General features: G+C 34.0%; 2 protein-coding genes across 3 annotated transcripts in view; one reads left to right on the top strand and one right to left on the bottom strand.

Moving 5' to 3' along the window:
• PSMD1 (proteasome 26S subunit, non-ATPase 1) overlaps positions 1-21,529 on the bottom strand; it is a 92,123-nt gene that overhangs the window by 38,119 nt on the left and 32,475 nt on the right. The window lies entirely within an intron of this gene.
• Positions 4,280-21,192, top strand: HTR2B (5-hydroxytryptamine receptor 2B). 2 transcript variants are annotated; one of them, XM_081051255.1, is made up of 4 exons: positions 4,280-4,375; positions 5,905-5,964; positions 15,094-15,294; positions 18,930-21,192. In XM_081051255.1, exons 2-4 carry the CDS (start codon positions 5,934-5,936, stop codon positions 19,820-19,822), a joined length of 1,125 nt encoding a protein of 374 aa, XP_080907381.1. In that variant the 5' UTR covers positions 4,280-4,375; positions 5,905-5,933; the 3' UTR covers positions 19,823-21,192. The 2 variants fall into 2 exon arrangements, with proteins under 2 accessions (XP_080907381.1, XP_080907380.1); XM_081051254.1 differs by lacking the exon at positions 4,280-4,375 and having other exon boundaries at positions 5,604-5,964; positions 18,930-21,166.

Genomic DNA, 21,529 nt, shown 5'->3' with positions numbered 1-21,529 from the left:
CTTACAAGGACTTCTTTAAGATGGGAGGGGGTTAAGGATGGGAGAACAGGGAAGGGATTAAGAAGAACATATTGGTTGTTATACAGTGGTCATGGGGATATAGGGGATAGCATAAGGAATATAGTCAATAATATTGTAATAACTAGGTATGGTGCCAGATGGGTACTAAATCTATCAGGGTGAGAGATGGCAATGGGGTTGGGGATGGTGAAAAAGGTGAAGGGATTAAGAAATACAAATTGAGGGGCAAACAGGTGGCTCAGTTGGTTAGAGTGCAAGCTCTGGGCAAAAGGGCTGCCGGTTCGATTCCCACATGGGCCAGCGAGCTGTGCCCTCCACAATTAGAATGAAGTCAATGAGCTGCCACTCTGCTCCTGAATGGTCAGATGGCTCAGTTGGTTGGAGCGAGGGTTCTCAACCACAAGGTTGCCAATTTGACTTCCGCAAGGGATGGTGGGCTGAGCCCCCTGCAACTAACAATGACAACTGGAGCGGAGCTGTGCCCTCCACAACTAAGACTGAAAGGACAACAACTCAACTTGGAAAAGTCCTTGAAGTACACACTGTTCCCTAATAAAGTCCTATTCCTCTTTCCAAATAAAAATCTTTAAAAAAAGAAATACAAATTGATAATTAATACAGTGTGGGGAATATAATCAATAATGTTGTAAAGATCATGTAAGGTGCCAGATGGGCACTGGCCTTATCAGGGGGATCACGTCATAGACGGTGTAGATGCCTGACCACTGCGCTGTGCACCTGAAGAGCTGAAATAGAATAATACTGAATGCCAACTATAACTAAATATATAGGTCTACATAGTCACAGGATGTGGAGTATAGCATAGGGAATATAGTCAATAGTATTGTAACAGCTATATGTCAGAGGGGTAGTAGCTTGTGGGGTGGGTTATCACTTTATGAGGGGTTTAAATGTCTAACTATCATGTTGCTTTGTACATCTGAAACTAATAAATTTTTAAAAAACATTTTTAAATAAAGTTAGTACAGATTCTATAAGAAAAGACAAAGAACTAGGATGGGGTGGGGGTGGGGGATGGTCTTTAAAGCCAAGAAATGATACAAGTTTTAAGGAGAAAGGCTTAGTCAACAGTGCTGAATATTGAACAAAATCAGTAACTGGTGTTAATCAGTGATTTTTAAGAATTGTTTTAGTAGAATGTTGGAAAAGAAAGGTAGGCAATTCTTTAATGAAGTTTGATGATGAAGGAAAGAGACTTAAGAGATAAGGAAAGGTTTTATTTTTCATTAATTGGAAACCTGAGCAGGTCTATGAGAAAGAAGTGAGAGCTGAGGAATTGAATATGCAAGGCATAGATTCTATATGCGAAAAAGAAGATAACTTATTCAGTAAGACTGCAAATTGAAGAGTTAAAATTGAGAACTTAAGCGGAAGTTAGTTTTGGAAAAGGGAAATGACAATATAACCCCAAAGAAGAATAGGTTGAATGAAAACCAAGATATTCTGAGAAGAGAAGGTGAATGCGATAGAGCTTTCAGATTGGTCTAACTCTTTCATTAAAATAAGAAGTAAATTCAGTCATCAGCTGGAAGTGAGCAAAGGAGCCTTAGGAGAACAGGTTAAGTTTGGAATAGTTATTCTTTCAGTTTTAGCTCTTTCACTGATCTTGTCAAAGAGAATGAACAATAAAGGTATTAAAAAAAAACAGAAAGCCAAAAAATATTTGAGCTGTACTGCGGGCCCTGTTGAAGTGAGCTAGTCTTAGCTCTACCATATCTGTGTTAAAATTATCAATATACTTGTTTATATCTCCATAAGGTTATAAATTACATAAGGGCAGAAAATGTTTATCTTGTTCATCTCCACAAGCAAATGGAATTCAAGAATACTTCACAAATGAATGAATGTGTAATGGACACTATCCAGATATCATTAAAAATTCCTTAATGGTGGGTGTTTGATAAATATGGCTGATAGATTAAAAATGTCCTTGGCTGATATTGAAGGTGTCTTCCTAGGCCTATAAAAGATATTATACTGCCCTTTTAAGTCAAAGATAGAATCTGTTCAATAAATTAAAAAGGCATCAGGAATAAAAATTCATTGTTTTAGAAAAATGCACCAATCAGGTTTTTTGGTTATGGTCCGATTAGAGTCTGAATCTGACCCTTAAGCTACTTTAACAAGAATTAATTTATCTGGAGTTTTTGGTAAAAGAGATATTCTACACAAATGAAGTTTCCAGATATTTGAAATGTCATTCTACCATTAAGAATTATACTTTTATATTTGTATCATTTTGGAAGAAAATCTTTTTAAAAATGCATGTCACATATTCCTACCATCCAAAACATAGCTGAATAAAGATGATTTAACCTTTTCTTAAAAATGTGGAGTCACCACTGTGACATCAATTATACCACATATAGTTGGAGAGGGCTGAGTTACATGAGAGCTATAAGCCTCTATTCTGAGCAGCCCTACACACCTATACTTTTTAATTCCTGTTGCTTCAGTTGCCCTGTTTGCTATTATCAAAGTGTGTGTCCACCTTTTAATTTGTTATTCTGCTCTGGAGTAGGCAAGGAAATGTGTTAAAAATTGTCTCAAGAGTGAATTTACCACTGAACATTCTTTTGTACTATTTAGATTCACCACCATGTGCAAATGTTATTTTTATTACAGAGAGGAAGAGATGGCTTTTGGAATGTGTGTGTAGAGCAAAAAGATTTGGAATGGGGATTTACAGGCTGCCTCTATCTAATATGCACGAGGTTTTAGAACACAGGTTTAGTTACTTGCCAACTGAGATATCTGGCTACCCTTTTATTTATTTCTTTATTATTATTTTGCTTTCATTCTGATTTTCAGCTATACTTCTAATAACTCAAAGTTGCCAAATAAGCAGTTGTTCTAACTAGTTATATTCCACAGCCATTAAGCTAATTTAAAAATATAAAAATAAAAATAACCCAAGTACCAATTTTAACTACTTTTAGCTAAGATTAAAAAAAAGGGAGAAGGGTTAATTAGTATTGGCAAAATATTATTATAATAATAGTTAGTATTTTTATAATATACTCACTGAATTTTTTTTTTAAATGTTACCTATAAACATAAATCAATGAAGGTTTGTTCCATACAAGTCTTTCCACTGAATATAATGGTGCTGCTATTTTCAATATGTTATTTGTTTTGCAGACGCCTATCTGCCCGCATAAGTACAGATGCCAAATTATGATTTCATTATAAAGCAGTATTTTAAAATACTTCTATATTCCCAAAGAAATTCTGGCACATTAAAATCCATCTGATTGTTCTTGAGTATTATTTGATTTATTTTCACCCCAAATTCTTAGCAAATATTTTTTCTAAAATATTGAATATTAAGTTAAAAAACCCAGCAAATATTCTAAGTACTCAGCAGAACTGAAATGAACCAAGTATTTTCCAATAACTTTCACACAAGCTAAAGAATATAAACTTGAAACAGAAACAGGATACAAATGTTACTGCTGATCTAGAAGTAATCAAAAACATTTAAAATATGAGTGATCTACGATGATCTTTTTAAAAAGAAGAATGCTTAAGTTCCAATACTAAGCTAGTCTTATAGTTTAGAGAAAACTTAGATAACACAGCTATTATGATTTTTATATCAATTTTTGAAATAAGGCAGAAACATCTTTTTATTATATATCATGTACTTTCCCCAATATATCTGTGAAAAAAAAACTGCCAATAAATCAACTCCTATATTCAGAGGCTACCTGTTTAAAAATGAGCAATGAAAGTTTCGGCTAAAACCTAAGAATACATATAGAATGCAGACTTTTCTGTGCTCTTCTATATAAGGTTGCAACCATAGCAAACTAATTATGTTCCACAGCAAAGGAATATAAAAGCTGGATAAGAATCTTGTTTCACTGCTAAAAATTAGAGCTCTGGAAACCACTATAAGGCTCACAGGGCAGAATCATCATAGAATGAAAGCTCTAGAATCTCTAGATGTATCTTATTTTTTTCTCAAGTGGGAAAAACAGCCCAGGATTAATCCAAAACAAAACTATCTTATGCTAAAATGATAGAGTTCATTACAATCCCCCAAATATTAAAGAGAGCTCTTAAAAATATAACTTGAATGAGGATCATGAACTGGTTTAACATACTTCACTGGGGGTTTTATGAATTATAATGAATGCTGCTAGTCTCTAGAAAGGAATGTATCAAAGAGGAAATAACCTCCCTGGCATGCTTACAGCTATACAACACATTAGTTTCATTACTTTCAAATGTCAGTGCTGGAGGCTCAGAATAAGCCTTTGGGAGGAGGACTTCAGTCACAGGAGCAAGCAGGTCTGCTGAGCAGATAAGGGAAACAAGCAAATAAGAGGTAAGTATTTAATAAATAAAGAGGTAAGTATTTAACAAATAAATATAGAGTTAATCTAAAGGTTTTTTTTTTCCTTTCTTCAAAAACTCTGCTACCATAATCTTTCATTTCTATTCGGAGTTTTAAAAACCAAATGAAAAATTCATCAATGTTAAAGGGGAGATTTTTAATATAGGATTTGTAGATTTTTATGAATAAGTGGTTTAATCTTCCTCTTAGCGTCCCTTCCTTCCCAAGGAAACTGGGAGAATTAAGGAAAAAAATTACTACTTAAACAAAAAACTGGTTCAAATTTGGCATAAAGTGATGAACTTGGAAAATATCTGTTGTAGAAACCTGCTTTCTTTGAAAGATGAAATTACTAAAAACAATTATTTAGATCCTAGTAATACCTGCTTTTTTTTTCCTTATGTCAAACCAAAGGTATCCTAAAATGCTTTATGAAAATAGCATTTATATCAGTATTAAAATAAACCTGGTCAGACAAAACCCAACTACAAATACGGATTCCTGGCTGGTAAATCATTTATTTAGACCTTAGGCGGACTGGGAGTGTTTCTACGTGTGTGGCCAGTCTGTGTACCAAAAAGTTCTATTCAGAACTATTTAGTGCTTTGATGTTTCTATTCTTCCATACGTATTTCCAAAGTAAAGGGGAAAAAAGACATTCAAGGGTCAGGAAATACCTCTAACCATTGAAAAAATTAATGTGTTTCCTGTTTCGTTAATTGAGGCATATAAGGAATATGTTTGTGGGAACTGGCTGCACTGTGACAAATGCACAAGAGACCTATTGAGAAGGGAGAGGGAGGCTACTAAGTTGTGTGTGTGTGTGTTTTTTAACTGTTTTTTGAAAATAAAGAATTAAAATAAGGTAATCCACATAGTTTATATCTAGGGGAATTCTCTGGTATTTAAATTCAAACACAATCTACCACTATAGAAAAAAAAATAAGAAACTAATAAATAGTCTTTTTTCACAGCTATCGGATTCTTTCACTAAACCTTCCGAAATCCGAGCCTCTGCAGAATATACTAAACACTTGGTCCTTATCTACAGACATGGACAGATGCATGTATGCTCTCATTTTAGAGAACTTGAAATTTTTTTTAAAGGAAGGAGTCAACTTTGGCTTCGAGTATTTGGCATGGGTACAATGCCTTAAAAAAGCAGATGACCAGCTTAGCTACTGACCATGCTGACCACTGTCCAGAATCGGATCAAATCACAGAAAAACTACCAATGGCTTTCTCTTATAGAATATCTAAACAAAGCACAATTCCTGAGCACATTTTGCAGAGCTCATTTGATCACTTTATCTCTTCTAACTGGTCTGGATTACCAGAATCGATACCAGAGGAAATGAAACAGATTGGTGAGGAACAGGGAAATAAACCTCGCTGGGCAGCTCTTCTGATACTCATGGTGATAATACCCACAATTGGTGGAAATATCCTTGTTATTCTGGCTGTTTCACTGGAGAAAAAACTGCAGTATGCTACCAATTATTTTCTAATGTCCCTGGCAGTGGCTGATTTGCTGGTTGGATTGTTTGTGATGCCGATTGCCCTCTTGACAATAATGTTTGGTAAGTATTTCACTTTGTTCCTGCCATCAAATCACAGAACTATGATATACTATTAGATAAATGAATACTCATTTAATCTTTAAAGATGGACCTGGACTATTTACATATACAGTGAGTAAACAGTTCATTTTTCATCATTTTCTATGGTTGATAGTTTTAAAGAGCGAAAAATAATTTCGCAGAAACAATGTTATTCCCTCTTTAGTCATCTAATAAAATCATTTAAAAAGTCATCCAAGTTAGCAATATTCATAGACTCTGTACACATTACGTAAAAATTACAGTGAAGAAAAGAGTTATGCTTTAACTGCATTAATACCTTTTTTCTTGACAAAGCAATAACTAGAACACTTTTGTAACACCTACGTACTGGGTTAGTTATTAATAAGGTCTTTGAATCACTGAATTCCGATTTATATCACTAAACCCTAATTTTAAATTGGAATTGTTCTAAAAATTCTTGTTACCGTTCTTTATAGTTTGTGCACTTTAGACTTAAACACAATTCTTACACATGTGTCACGTTAAGAAAAAAATTATGTTTAGTTGCTGAAGGAAATGGTCTGGCTACGAGTGTCCCAGGAGATGATCCATTTGATTAATTTTTATGATTTCTGACCATCCATGTTCTTGATATATGTAAGAGGTATCAGACCTCTAGCTTAGTAAAAGTGACCAATACCTGAGTTATTACAATAATAAAAAATACAGTTTGAAACTGAAATCTTATTTGCTATATTAAAAAAGATATTAAAATGATGTAAGTTTTTTCTGATTCATGCATATTATCTTTGTTATAGAATTTGAATAGACACAAATAATTCTGTTGATGAATTATGAGGGCTCCTAAGAATCAGCATTAAGAGGATATTTAACTTATTCAATGCTTGTGTAAATTGATATTACATTCATTAAATGCTTAAGAAAAATGATTATTTATACCAGATAGGGCTTCTTGGAATTATGTTTATATGGTAAACATAAAAATATTATAGTTAGTAGAATGCATATTAGGAGGTGAAGAAAAACGGGCATTTCAAACCATTTTAGTCAGGTTGAAATGTTACATTTTTATACGTAAATTACAGAAAGATATCTAAAATTAAGCACTTCATCTCCCGAATATAATCAGATGGTGATAGGTTGAAACTTCCCATTCTAAATCAACATTTATCCAGGCTTTAAATTCTGTGGCAGAGCAAGCAGCAATGAATATGGTTCTACTGACTTAATAGACTCTCTAGTTATTAATACTGTCTTTCTGACTATCTTCCCCCCTTTCATAAACTTATAATATTTTGAATAATCTAATGCTACACGTAACTATGGAAAATAAGAAATCTTACTCTAAGGAAGAACCTAAACAATCTTAATTCTGAATAAAGTGTAAAAGAAATAAAGTGAAGATTATGTAGGAACATTTATGCATAGTTAGTAAAGACTGTACAGGCATTTGATTTAAGCTTTTATCTCCACACACATAATAGTAGCTTACTGTGTAAAATCATACTCCTTTAACTGTGTTTTACTAGGCATACAGAATATGTTAAAATGCTTGTCTCATATTACCACAAAATTTAATTGATATGTTATGTTAAATAAATGAGACTGAATGAGAAATGTAGAAGTGAATTTCACTAGTCCACAAATATCAAACATATACTGTATGTAAAATACTGTAGTAATTAAATTGTCAGCTAAACAGTTAAGGAATCTTAAAAGGCAAAGTTCCATAATATTAAAGTGAGTTGAGTAACGAAACACAAAAACAGGTTTAAGAGAGATAATTCCATGTATTCCACAGGAAAATAGCAGGAATAGGTAGGTATCCAGGAACTGAAAACTCAGTTTATGTTATTTAAAGTTTTGGGGCCCAAGATATTCTTAGCAATAAAAGTTACCAAGAAACCCAACGCATATTTTCACATAAAATATGTGGAATGTCTTTTTATTTCTGTCCTAAATAATTATGTATTTTAAACTACATTTCACTCTTCCAAATGTTTAATTTTTAATTACAAAATAAAATCTTTCATAGCCCCAAACACTTTTATTATCAGTAATTAAGCTGTATAGTGGGGTTAGATTTTGGGAACTTAACCACTATTTAAAACATTATTGCATTAGTTCATTATTGAAAATATTATTATATTTCTATGAGAAAGTCCATGAAAAAAAAAAGGCATGTTGTCCTCTAAAAAGCTCCGAAAGGACTCATTCATAAATTGAAAATTGCACATATTATAAATGCGGACCTGACTTTACTAAGATTTTTTTGATAGCCTTTCACATGTTAACAAATACGAAGACTTTCTAAATTAATGTATTTATAAGAATTTCTGATAACTTTAAAAGGCAAGAGATTTTGTGTGTTTTTCTCTCATTATAGAGATAATCTTCAGAACTTCTGAAGTCTACATAATCAAAATTGTCCCTAGTTCTGTAAATATAAAAAGTTAACTACCACTATGATTTGAGGAGTGATTTTAGTTATCTCAAGAAAATTGAACGAAAATAACACAGAAACTTTATATCAGCTAATATACTAATAAAACTAAGTTTTAAAAAAGGAGAGCAGTACATTTTAAAAAGTGGCTCTTATACTGAGGAATATTTTATTCCACCAATGATTTATATAATATTATCTATTGTTTGAATTTCTATTTTACCAAGATTATGACTCCTGATATAACATGGTCTTTCAAATGAGTTGTGCTATGTCAACTTTTCTGCCACTTCTTCCTCTCCGGGAACACTAGGATTTAACCCACTTTACAGTTCTAGTTTTTTACTATCTTGCCTATAATCCCTAAAACCCATGACCACAAATTAGTAGCTTATAACATAAGTCTTAAAAATTCCTACATCAGAAATACTTGAGTAGGACACACAGAAAAGTGGAATTACCACATGCCAATATAAAAAAGACAGGATGTTCACAGTTTAGAAACTATAGTTCTAAACTTTTCCTTCCCTCATTAAATGATTAAAAATGTAAAGGGAGAAAATACAGCATTTGGCCATCCATTGGTTATTACTGGCTTATTTATAACTTAAATTGTAATTCATCTCTCATGATCTGTAAGTTGAAACAGTATCTGATATAGTTGAAAGAAGGTACATATAAAGGCTGAAAGATGAGAGTATGAAAAAAGACACACAGACTGAATCCTGGCTCTCCTGTGTTGGCTTAGGCAAGTCACTTAACATGTCAGAGTTCAATCACCTTGTCTGTGAAATGGGTTTGCTAAATCTTACATTGCAGGTATTTTGTGAAATTGTCAAGTAGGGCCCAGAACATCATAAGCACCACCAATTGGCAAGTATTAGTACAGTATGCAAAGGGTTTATATACTTAAATATGTGATTTAATTTAGATGTTGAGTCTGACCAGAGATGAAACAGATGTATAGTAGTAAAATAAATCATTCATTTGTGCAATGAAATGCTGTTCTGTCCAATTCTTAAATGAGGGAGCAAAGCAATTAGAGGCACTTCTTTTTGGAAAGTGGAAATTTTAAACAGGAAAAATTTTCATAAGCATTAAATCATTTGAAACATTTAAAACATTATCACATCAGAAATCTAACCCCCGAATATTTCCTATGCTCAAATGTAGTGGGAAAAGAACAAAAACAAAATAGAAGCTTCATAATAAAAATTTAAGCACTGGTCTATGTCTCTCTTTTCTGGAAAGTAAAGATAGAAACAAAAATTTTTGAGATGACAAAATGTGTACTTGAAAACTATGTCCATTTTGGATATCAGGACTTTAGGGTTTGTGCTGCTCTGACCTATTCATGAGCTGTTTACCTTGGTAAACCCTATAGGCATAGCTCTCTAGGAATGGCTTTGAAAATAATGTTTTAAGTCGTCAAAAGGGAACTATCTTATGCCCCAGATTTATAGATTAATGTCATTTAGTTTCTGAACTCAATACATAACTCAGCTTTCCAAACAAAAACTTGCCCAAAGGGTAGACAGGTTTCAGATAAAATTAGTCTATCTCATCAAGAAAAGATTTTGGCTTCTTGTTAAAAACCAGTTTTTGGTTTAAAAATTTAGGTTTTTACACCAGTTACAAAGCAAAACCCCCCAAAATTAACAAAAACCAGACATGGCAATGCATATAGATTATTTGAGTTTCTTTGTGTTGTTTATATACATATATGTATAAATAGTTAAAATTCAACTTTAGTAAAAGGCATACTTTTATGACAAATTAAAGAGTTAAACAGTTAAACATGTTTTCATGCCTTTTTTTAAAGCATGGCTTTAAGTTCAACTGGATGCATGAAATCTTGCTACAGCAGGTAGGAAGATAAACATGCTGGTTTTATACTGATGATGTGGCTTATCGTTTCTAAGTAGAAGTGTTTTAATGGCTGGGCTAGTTTCTGTCAAACAATAATAGTATATTTATTGCATGCTTTCTCTATGCCAGACATTGTTTTAAACACTTCACATATATTATTGCATTTAATGCTCAAAGCAATCCTATAAAAATGTTATTATTGCCATCCCCATTTTACAAAAGAGACATAATTTGATAAATCATAAATGGCAGAGACATGATTTGAACCCAGGAGAACTGACTCTAAAATTCATACTCTTAATCTCTATTACTCTGCTTTCTCAAATGAAATGAGAAATTATTTCAATCAAAAAATGTCATATTTGACAAACAGCCAACATTTGTATCTTAAATCACTCTAACAAGAGGGCCATAAAGTTTTCTCTAGGGACAAAGGCAGAACTCAATAATTTTTAAAGTTGTATTTCATATTAAATAATACATAATAATTAGATCTTAACCAATATGTGTATGAATTCTTGAGATGATTGTCAAACCTCTTTTCTGAGGAAGATATTAGACTTAGGCCCATGCATGAGGTTGCTGAACCTTCTCTGGGAGACAAATAGAATCTTACATGACTGAAGGGCAATTCTACCACTCCTTATGTATGGCTGTATTTAAAACACACAAGTTTTCATTTTAAACAACAAAATATTCATGCTACTAATATTTTTTAGATAAATAATGAATCATGTATAATTCAAGACTCAGTTAAGACTTGTTTTGCTTCTATAATTATCAATCTGTAATTATCTCAGGCATCCACAGAAATGTCATTATTTAAACCTTATTGAAATTAAATTCTTCTTTGAATTGAATTTGGAAGTGGGCGATGGAGAGAGGTGGAAAATAGGATTTGTTTTTCAGAGCAATTTTGTGTGCCTTCTTTTTGTAGATAACAAATATACAAAATTTTAATGTTTTCCCCCTTGTTTTAGCTTTTATGAAAAAGTCAAATTTAGAGCCCCAGAAAAGCAGTAATTAATTTAGTTCAAGTATTTAATAACTTATTTCCCTTAGACTGACTCTTACATACACATTTCTCTTTTTATATAAATCTGTTAACTATTCCATTTTAAATAATACATTAAGTTCTTATGGAAATAAGCTGGACAAAATACATTACAAAAAAATTATAAATCCTTAAAACAAATTAAAATTCCCAATAAAAACAACATATAAAGTTTTGGAATAGTTAACCTATTTCACCATACCATCATGACCTTTTACACTTTTCTAGATAGTAAGAAACTTTTCTGACTTTGAGCCTATCAAATCAATACTAACTGAACACATAATTTTATAATGAAAGTATCTGGACTAGGGAAAGTCCCTTTATAAATTGAGAATGTCTAGAACTGTTTTCATTTTTTATAAATTCTTAGATTACCTGAATCTATTTAGGCAATTAGACAATCCTTTTCTCTTTGTATAAAAGATATCTACTCGTATTAATTTAATGCAGTCAGCTCCTCCTTTCATGTGTCATTAAATCTATTCACTAGTACTTCATGAAACTTGGAATGACAAAGAATCATAAAAATCATCTCTTATTCCTAAAGCTCAGTCTCTTCCTTTTTTAAAGAAAATTCTATACCATGGCTCAATATTTCTATTGTTGGTAACAAGAAAGTACTGACTCAACAAAATTTTAGTGATCTGCACGGATTTTAACACCCATTTTCTATTCCAAAATTGGCGCTTAAAAAATAAATTCATTTTGTTGGAAAGTGAGGCTAACAAGGCTTCATAGGCTTAATTAAATCAGCATGAAAGAGCTTTCCCTCTTAGCTCACAATTAGAAATATGTGGGTCAGATAGTCTAATTCCAAAGACATGTATTTTTTATATGAGAGCTGTTGTGGCTTCCTGCTCATGGCTACTAGATTTATGACCAGAATTTTCCAGATCTTAATTTTTAAAAATATAATCCATAATTAGAATAGCTAAATAGGCAAGTTTAAATTAACAATCCGTTTTAAAAGATGATACAGAGCGCATGCATTTAAAAGAAAGCCTAAGATATGACATTAATTATCTGCCTTTCATAATCCTTAACTATAATCAATACCTCTGGACGCAGCTCTAGACTTGAATAGTTTTCTACCTCCCACTCAATCCTAAATCTAGAACTCCTGGACAGTTCAGAATGTAGCTTCACGTTAAGAAATTTCCACTGCAAAACTCTCTCAATCATACGTACTGCTTCTGTTCACTCTACAGACTATTGGTTTGCTTAAGCTCAGGTCAAACATTGCTGCCTTTGACTATCCAACGTGCTCTCCCACTGATGAACAGAAAATCTGAACAGGACAGCTAAAAAGAAGAAAATTTAGTTGTTTTCTTTCTATACACGGGTTTCTCAATCACACTTTATTTCTTTATTTTGAGAGGTTTCCCATAAATTCTTTTCTATGAGGTATTCTGAGGGCCTACATTAGCTAACATACCATGTTTCCCCAAAAATAAGACTGGATCTTATATCAATTTTTGCTCCAAAAGACGCATTAGGGCGTATTTTCAGGGGATGTCTCATTTTTTTCATGTACAACAATCTACATTTATTCAAATATAGTCATGTCATCTTCTGGAACATCATCATAACGTACTAAAATGCGTCCATCTGGCTCACGATCTTGACTGGGGCTTAGTTTCAGGATAGGTCTTATTTTCGGGGAAACACGGTAGGTACATCTTTTAAGAATTAAGACACAACCTTTCCCAGAAAGTCTTCTAACGCAGTGTTTCTCAAACACTGATTTTCATACAAATCACCTGGGTATCTTGTTTAATTGCAAGTGATTCAGTACGTCCGGGATGAGGCCCAAGAACCTGCCATTCTAACAAGTCCCCAGCTTATGTTGGTCCTTGCAGATTTGAAGAGCATTTTGAGTAACAAGGTTCAAAAGAACACTTTCCACTAATATGTAAGTTTTGATAAACAAATGCTCCCTTTCATATTCAGACTTAATTATACCTGAATCCACTCATCTGCAAAACCAGTGATATAATCTCTAAATCCCCTTCCAGCTCAATGACTCTAATTTATTGTCTCCACAATCCCTTATCCCCACCCTTGATTAGTTATGTAGGGAAAGTATGACTATAGCAATTTATTTCAAACTATGAATTACTCTTTCCATCTGATGCTTTAATCCTTTAAGAAGCTGCTGAGCATGGAACCAAGTACTAAGCAATAATTTATCCTTTTTGAATAAAAATTCATACTGATTTTGTTATTCTGTTCCGAAGAAGAAATATTTTAGTATTCCTATTAAGAATGCCACATAGCAACTCTGGAAACAGAAGGCACCAAAAAGCAGATGGGTCAGCCTTGCTACCTTTTTTGTAAAGTATCCAACTATTTTTCACTGAAATCCTAGTTGACTCTTGAAAAAAAAATACATTCAAGTCTATAACAAACTTCTTTCTCTAAATTATGGTCGTTATTTTTCCGTCTGGATGCTAACCTTTCTCCACCCCCAGGCTTACAATTAAACAGTTTGTTGGTGCTCTGAAATCCTGAGATGGTTATCTTGGCCCATCTTCACTTATCCCAATCATTTTGCTTATCAAGGTCAGATACACTTCCAAAAAGCAGAAAAAGCAGTTTATATTTTGTCAGTGGACATACAACAATTAAACTGTAATAAGGATTCAGATAATCTCATATCTATGACATTTGTTGTATACTGGAGTAATTTGCTTTTATAGCAAGTTCTAAAATGTGTATGTTGGTAAAATGGATTCTAACTGAAATATTCTAGGGCGAACCCTAATGTAAATTTTAGTTGTTCTGAAACTGCAAACCTGTATGTAGTGGGTATATGTATAACACATACTGTATCAAATCCATGTATGTATGGATACTTGTCCAAGTAAATTTATGGGAAAACTATGTAGAATATTCAGTATCATATCCAAAAGCCTGAGATTTTAAAAAAGTTAATACTTCTAAACTGCTTAAGATTGTCTGAAGTATACAGTAAGTGCTTGTGTTAAAATAAGAGTTTGTTAAATAAATTAAGTACTATGTCTAAACCTGAGATTTTCTTTTTAAACAAAATTATCACTTATTGCACCTCCAGAGATTGGAGTGAATGATGGAATATGAAAGGGTAACAACTGACTTTTCCTCAGGATAACCTGAAGTTATTCCTTTCGCAAACTTTATTCAAGAACTATTTCTGTCAGAAAGAAAACTCAAATCATTCCACTTAATTATTTTGCTAAGTGACAGTTTGCTATAAACAAGGTTTATGCTAATAGATATTGCTACAAGTGAGCCCAGCCCAATTCCCTGGCTTCACTGAGACTCCCATTCTAATACTCCTTTTGCCACATTACATTGCTTCCTCCACATGGTAAAATGTTTCCTTATTATACAATAGCAGCTTAAAAATAAATTTTATTTGACTAGCAAGGCTAAATTCCAGGTGCAACAATGTATAAATTTTTAAAAGATCACAAAAAGAATAGACAAAAGAGCAGAGGTCAAAATAATGCTAAACTGCTGCTGATTTCGAAAAAGCGTTGTAATTATTATACAAAACAGAAAATACATTTAAAAGGTACATACCATCTACAGAAATATATTTAATATTACTGATTCCATTACCTGAAGTTAAACGTTATCTGTGGAGGTTAAGTCACAAAATTTCAGATGAATAACAAAAAGGTAAAAAAATATTTATCACTTTAAAGAGAAACTGCAGATTGAAGGTTGCCATTTTGCAGAAGAAATGTTTTTGTTGTGTTTTTCTTTCTTTCAGAAGCTATGTGGCCCCTCCCACTTGTTCTATGCCCTGCCTGGTTATTTCTTGATGTTCTTTTTTCTACTGCATCTATTATGCATCTCTGTGCCATTTCAGTGGATCGCTATATAGCCATCAAAAAGCCAATCCAGGCCAATCAATATAACTCACGAGCTACAGCGTTCATCAAGATTACAGTGGTGTGGTTCATTTCAATAGGTATGTGGGGAATGGCGGGGTGTGGTGTGGTGTATCCGGCCTTTGGTTCCATTGGACTAGGAGAATTCTAGGCCAGATGGGCCATGAAGCTCAGCCTGAGAGGTCAGCCTGACACACCAACACAAGCTCTTTATACCACTACATTCACCACATAGCTTCTAAACCATACTGTCAACAAAAAGTGTAAAAAGCAAAAAGTTCATGTCCTCAGAAAGAACCATCTTCACAATGTGTACTGAGATATCATCCTGCTTTGATTCTGACATGCAGGAAGTCTAAGTCTGAAAACAGTTTTCACATTTGTCAACAGATCATTAAGGTCTAGGTAGCATACTGAATTCTATAATATATTAAAACAACAAACAAGAAACGTATCTTGAATCATGTCTAAGAAGATAAATAGGAAAAGAGAAAAAAAGAAATTTTGTATGCAGGTATCAAAGATCACAAATTTATCTTGGAAGCAAATATGTGTGCATATGAAAGGTAGTGTCTACTTAAGTGTCTTGAATGTTTAATTACATGTTTTAAGAGAGATGTAAGTGACGTTCAGAAATGATTTATAGAAAATCATATTTCTTCTAACCTGTTTTATGCCCCTGTGCCCATCTTTAACGTGCAAAGATAGCTGCTATAATTAGCTTAGCATGAAGTATAGCATAAGTAATTCAAACCTCTAATAAGTTAAAATCAGAAAAACAAACAGATTCATAACAATTACGACAATCATTCAGTCTGACCAGCAGATACACTTCTTCACAGTAAAAAAAAATTCAAAGAGGAAAAAAAATCAAGAGAGAACTAGAATGCTAAATAAGGAAAGCAAGAAAAAGATGTGACTTCTCTAATCAGAATAAGAACACGGGGGCAAAAAAACAACACACTGAAATTGACTTTTATATTCCTGAAATTACGATACCAGGGCTAAATCTCTTGAAAAGTCTATAGGTAAAAAAAGTAAGGAGTGTTACTACTCTGGCTTGGGAAGAAAGTAGGGGCAAGGAAAAGTCTATTCAGAATGGAGTGATTTGCAAACCCTGAGAAAAGGATAGTTTGGGGGGGCAGAGGCTAAGCCTGCCCCCAAAAGAAGCTAGAGAAAAGGCATGGGAAATAATGGGTGACAATTACCAAAATTTAAAGCAGAAAGGAGGAAACCCTAAAGCAGTTCATGTCAAACAACCCAGATCTTTTTGATAAGTTCACTGCAATGAGGAAGAGGAAAAGGGAGACAGTGTAAAGTGTGTGTGTTGGGGCAGGGTGGGGGGAATAGGCAAAGGCAGGGAGAAATGGTTCCTTAAGAATTAAAACATTTGAAACTGTGAAATATGATCAAGCCCAATAAATAGTCTGTTGGAAGATGTAGTACTTCAATTAAGGCTGGATAACATGAATTTATAAATTGATCAAATTTTTATTGAGTATCTATGATGTGTTAGGTAGTAATATAAAGATGAACAAGAAAAAGAATCTTTACACTCAAGGAAGGCAGATATATAAATAAATTAGACTAATACAAAGCTGTAAGTATACGGGAATAAAAGAACAAAAAGAATACCCCAGATTTATTGCTTTGGAAAGGGATCTTACAAATCTACTTTTTACCTTTATAAAAGGAGAGAAAACAAACAGACAAACAAAAAACCCTAGAGGTTTTTTAAATAGTAGGGTTAAAGACTCTCACAGCTTTTCAGAACCAAGGCCAAGATCAATGCTCTTTTCATTTCATCACACTTTGTCTTGTAGAACCAGTGACAATTTAGTAACTTTGTAAAAGAAAGCAGATGATGGGTGGGGTTAGTTCAGTTCTTAAATTCTGCAAAGTGCTAAAATGAGCCCACTTTCTTCTTCTGGATTTACGGTTATCCTAGATAACACCTGGCAACAGTAAGGTGTGAAAGGAGACTAAGAGAGTAAGGGTATAAAAAATACCAGTGAAAACTTAAATGTTATTGGCCAACAAGCTGGTTAAGAAGGTAAGCCTTGATGAAGTTAACGGAATGTGACAATAGGGAAAGATGGACTAGAGATCAAGATAACCGTAATAAGAAGTTCTTCAGTAATGAAGAGTGGTAGCAGCACAAAAAAGGGAAATATAAGAAGAGATCTTGATGGGATAGAATAGTTTTAAGTGGGCTTTATGGATGGCTTCAGGAGTGCTAATAATAATAATAATAATAATTAGAGTTGAGCTCAAGAAATACAAAATTAAGGTATTAGAAAGGTTATCAATGGGATGAAGTCATGGAAGGTGAGAGCAATGGAACAGTTAAGACTAAATAGCAAGGTGCAGCTGAGCCAGATGCACAAATGTCCTGGAGGTCGGTAGGTGGATGGAGAATAGAGTGCTGTAAGTAGATTAAATAGACTTTAAAAGGGGAAGTGTTTTGGGGGGAAAGAACAGTGGAAAGATTACCTGGAAGTAAGAGGGTAGAGCAGGGGTCAATCAACTTTTTCTGTAAAGGGCAAGATAGTACATATTTTGCAGGCTCTATATGGTTTCTGTCACAACTACTCAACTCTGCAGCAGAACAAGAGCAGCCACAGATAATAGGCTAACAATTGGGTATGGCTGTGTTCCAATAAAATGCTATTTATAAAAACACAAGGCAGGCCAGATTTAGCCCTCAAGCTGTAGTTTGCTGACCCCTAGTGTAGAGTAGTAAGTATACAGAGCCCTCCTGGGGCAAAGCAGGACAAGCAGTGGCCTCCATTAGAAAGAGTTTGAGGAAAACATTCTTGTCAAGGGCTCTTTAGCTACTATAAAAAGGCTGTGCAGATAATGGAGTACTTTTAGATTCCTAAAACAACATATGGATTCTAGAGATTTCTAACAATTCAGACTTATTTTTAAATATCTGCTGTTTCAAAGGGTTAAAACCCTTCTGTTATTTGTCTTCCCAATAAGTCACTTTTCTAAGCAAGATCATATTTAAATATTTACTTCATGGTGTTTGAAGTATTAGAAAATGATCATGATATACATTTCTTTCACATCTATTAGAGGAACTAAATCTTGAAAATAAATTTCACGTTTCACATGCTCTCAAAATTTGAAGTAGCATTTAAAAAACAGCAATGAACCCCTTAGTTTTCCCTAAGAAGGAGGAAAAGATTAAAAGACATTCATAAACATCAAACAATAAAACTTAAATGAAACCGTGTAACCTCAAAGAATAGGTATCTATTCAGAATTAAGACATTGCATGAATGTACTCTGAAGTCTTAGATCAACTACACTGGATATTAAGATAAAAGTTGGATATTAAGCTAAAAACAGCTTCTCTTCTGAATTCCTTTTCCTTAACCTGGTACAGAACAACAAACAAAAAGATTATAAGAAATGGAGAATAAATGAATACATTCTCTATTTCATGAACATACTATACAGCTTTAGAGAAGCCTTAATTATAAACCTGAAATCACTAACCAACCTCTGTTTAAAAACAGCAGGTTTGCCTACTGAGGTTCTATTTGTGAAATCTTCCATGAAGTGCTTTGACAGATTCTGCTGCATTGTGGGTACTAGGAATTACAATATACTAACCGCGTAAAATTACGAAATTAAACACTCTAAAATGACCTATCTTAGAGTTGAAATAAAATTAACTCAGTTTATCTTGTTTCCTCTTCCTTAGGCATTGCTGTTCCGGTCCCTATTAAAGGGATAGAAGCTGATGTGGGTAACCCAAATAACATCACTTGTGGGCTGACAAAGGATCGTTTTGGCAACTTCATGCTCTTTGGCTCACTGGCTTCCTTCTTTATACCTCTGGCGATCATGATTGTTACCTACTTTCTCACTATCCGTGCTTTACAGCAGAAAGCTTACTTGGTCAAAAACAAGCCACCTCGACGTCTAACATGGCTGACTGTGTCCACAGTTTTCCAAAGGGATGAAACACGTTGCTCATCACCTGAAAAGGTGGCAATGCTGGATGGTTCTCACAAGGACAAAACTCTGCCCAACTCAAGTGACGACATACTTATGCGAAGAATGTCCACAGCTGGAAAAAAGTCACTGCAGAACATTTCCAATGAACAGAGAGCCTCAAAGGTTCTGGGGATTGTGTTTTTCCTCTTTTTGCTTATGTGGTGCCCCTTTTTTATTACAAATATAACTTTAGTTTTATGTGATTCCTGCAACCAGACTACTCTCAAAATGCTGCTGGAGATATTTGTGTGGATAGGCTACGTTACCTCAGGGGTGAATCCTTTGGTCTACACCCTCTTCAACAAGACATTTAGGGATGCATTTGGCCGATTCATCACCTGCAATTACCGGGCCACAAAAACAGTAAAGACTCTTCGAAAATGTTCCAGTAATATCTACTTCCAGAATCCAATGGCAGAGAACTCAAAGTTTTTCATAAAACATGGAATGAGAAATGGGATTAATTCTGCCATGTACGAGAGCCCAGTGAGGCTCCGAAGTTCAACCATTCAGTCTTCTTCAATCATTCTACTAGATACACTTCTTCTCACTGAAAATGAAGGTGACAAAACTGAAGAGCAAGTCAGTTATGTATAGAATGGCAGTTTTCTTTAACTAATATAATAAGATGATGAAGCAGATATAAACGTACCAAGAATTACATAAAGAACTATGTCATGTATCACATCATCTCTTTAAACTAGTAAGAGTTATATGTTAAGATTATCCAATTTCGTTTATTTGGACAAAATTACTCCATGAAAAAAATCATTTTGTACAGCTGCAAATTAAAACATTATCTGCACAAACTTTTTGTGGTAATTAAAGAGCCCTTGACATGAATGTTAAATGAAGTAGTCAAATGAAGTAAAATTAACTAAATCAATACATTTCGGGCTTAAAAAAACCCCAGTTATCCTATATAATTTATTTAGTTCCTAATAATATGCAAAGCTATGCTGAAAATGAAATAAAACAAGCATTAATCTTGTCTTCGACACCTTAAAAGTGTAAGGCATAACACAGAACAGTGACAGGAACAGAGGACTAAAAATAAGTACATAAAATAATGATAACATCTAGAGATAAGAACACCATTTACAGACTGGCTTAGTTAAATGTAGTCATGACTTTGCTTTGATCAGGAAACTGTCTTGATGGAGGGATAGGGAGGAGAGTAATTGGATATCATACAAAATTATGGGATCTTAGAACTAGAGCTGTTTGTTAAATGGCTGGTACCAGGCATCGACTCAGTAGAGGAGAAAGCAAATGAAATCACTCTTGGGTACCTAAACCTCATTAAGTTCCTTGAGGAACATATACAAATAAACTGGAGGCATGGGACCTCAATCCAGGAACCTAAACTTTAATGATCTTATAAACTCAGATCATGGCTGCCCAAGCTTGCCCAAAGACTTGTTTGAACCTTGGGCACAAAATTTCTAATTCACTCTTTCATTATTTTATTTTGCATTGCGAGATCTGGGAATAAATCCAATCTGTGTCATTTACTATATTTGGCCGTGTATAATGCGCACTTTTTGCCCAAATTTATGAGGGAAAAATAAGGAGCATTATATATGCGTAGTACTAATTCCATATCTATAAGTGTTTTTAATTCTTTTACTTATGCTTATGACTTAAAAGTGTAACTCTAGAAATCAATAACAATATCTGTATGCAAAATAATATCCTGGAGTATAACAGGTTTTATTGAACTTATGAAGAACTTGCAACAACGAAGAGTTCTTGGCCTTTTATGATGCATAAATAGCGTAAATTTGTTACTGGTATATAAAATTTCTTGTACTTTGTATCTGTCCTTGTGTTTTATAATTACTGTTACATTAAATGTCTTGCACTATATGGTTAAAAAATAAATGCTAAAATGCCTTTATAAAAAAAAAACAAATCCCTAAATGTAAACAAATAAAAATTTGAATTAAAAAATTAAAATGAGGGCCAGCCCGGTGGCTCAGGTGGTTGGAATGCCATGTTCCTAACGCCGAGGTCGCCTGTTCGATTCCCACATGGGCCAGTGAGCTGCGCCCTCTACAGCTAAGATCGTGAACAATGGCTCTCCCTGGAGCTGGGCTGCCGTGAGCATCCAGAAGTTGGCATGAGCTGCCGTGTGCTGCCAGGAGCGGCTGGTGGCCAGCATGAGTGGCCAGCAGCCATTGTGAGCGGCCCTGTGCTGCCGTGGGCTGCTGTATGCTGGCGTGGGGTACTGTGTGCTGCCATGAGCAGCTGACAGCAGGCGAGAGCTGACCAAAGTTGACCAAAGTTGCCTGGCGGGGGGAG

The sequence above is a fragment of the Rhinolophus hipposideros genome (assembly GCF_964194185.1).
Source record: "Rhinolophus hipposideros genome assembly, chromosome: 6".
In the NCBI taxonomy this organism is placed as follows: Eukaryota; Metazoa; Chordata; class Mammalia; order Chiroptera; family Rhinolophidae; genus Rhinolophus; species Rhinolophus hipposideros.
The sequence above is the reverse complement of the archived record's forward strand: the minus strand, read 5'-3'. Positions and strand labels throughout refer to the sequence as shown.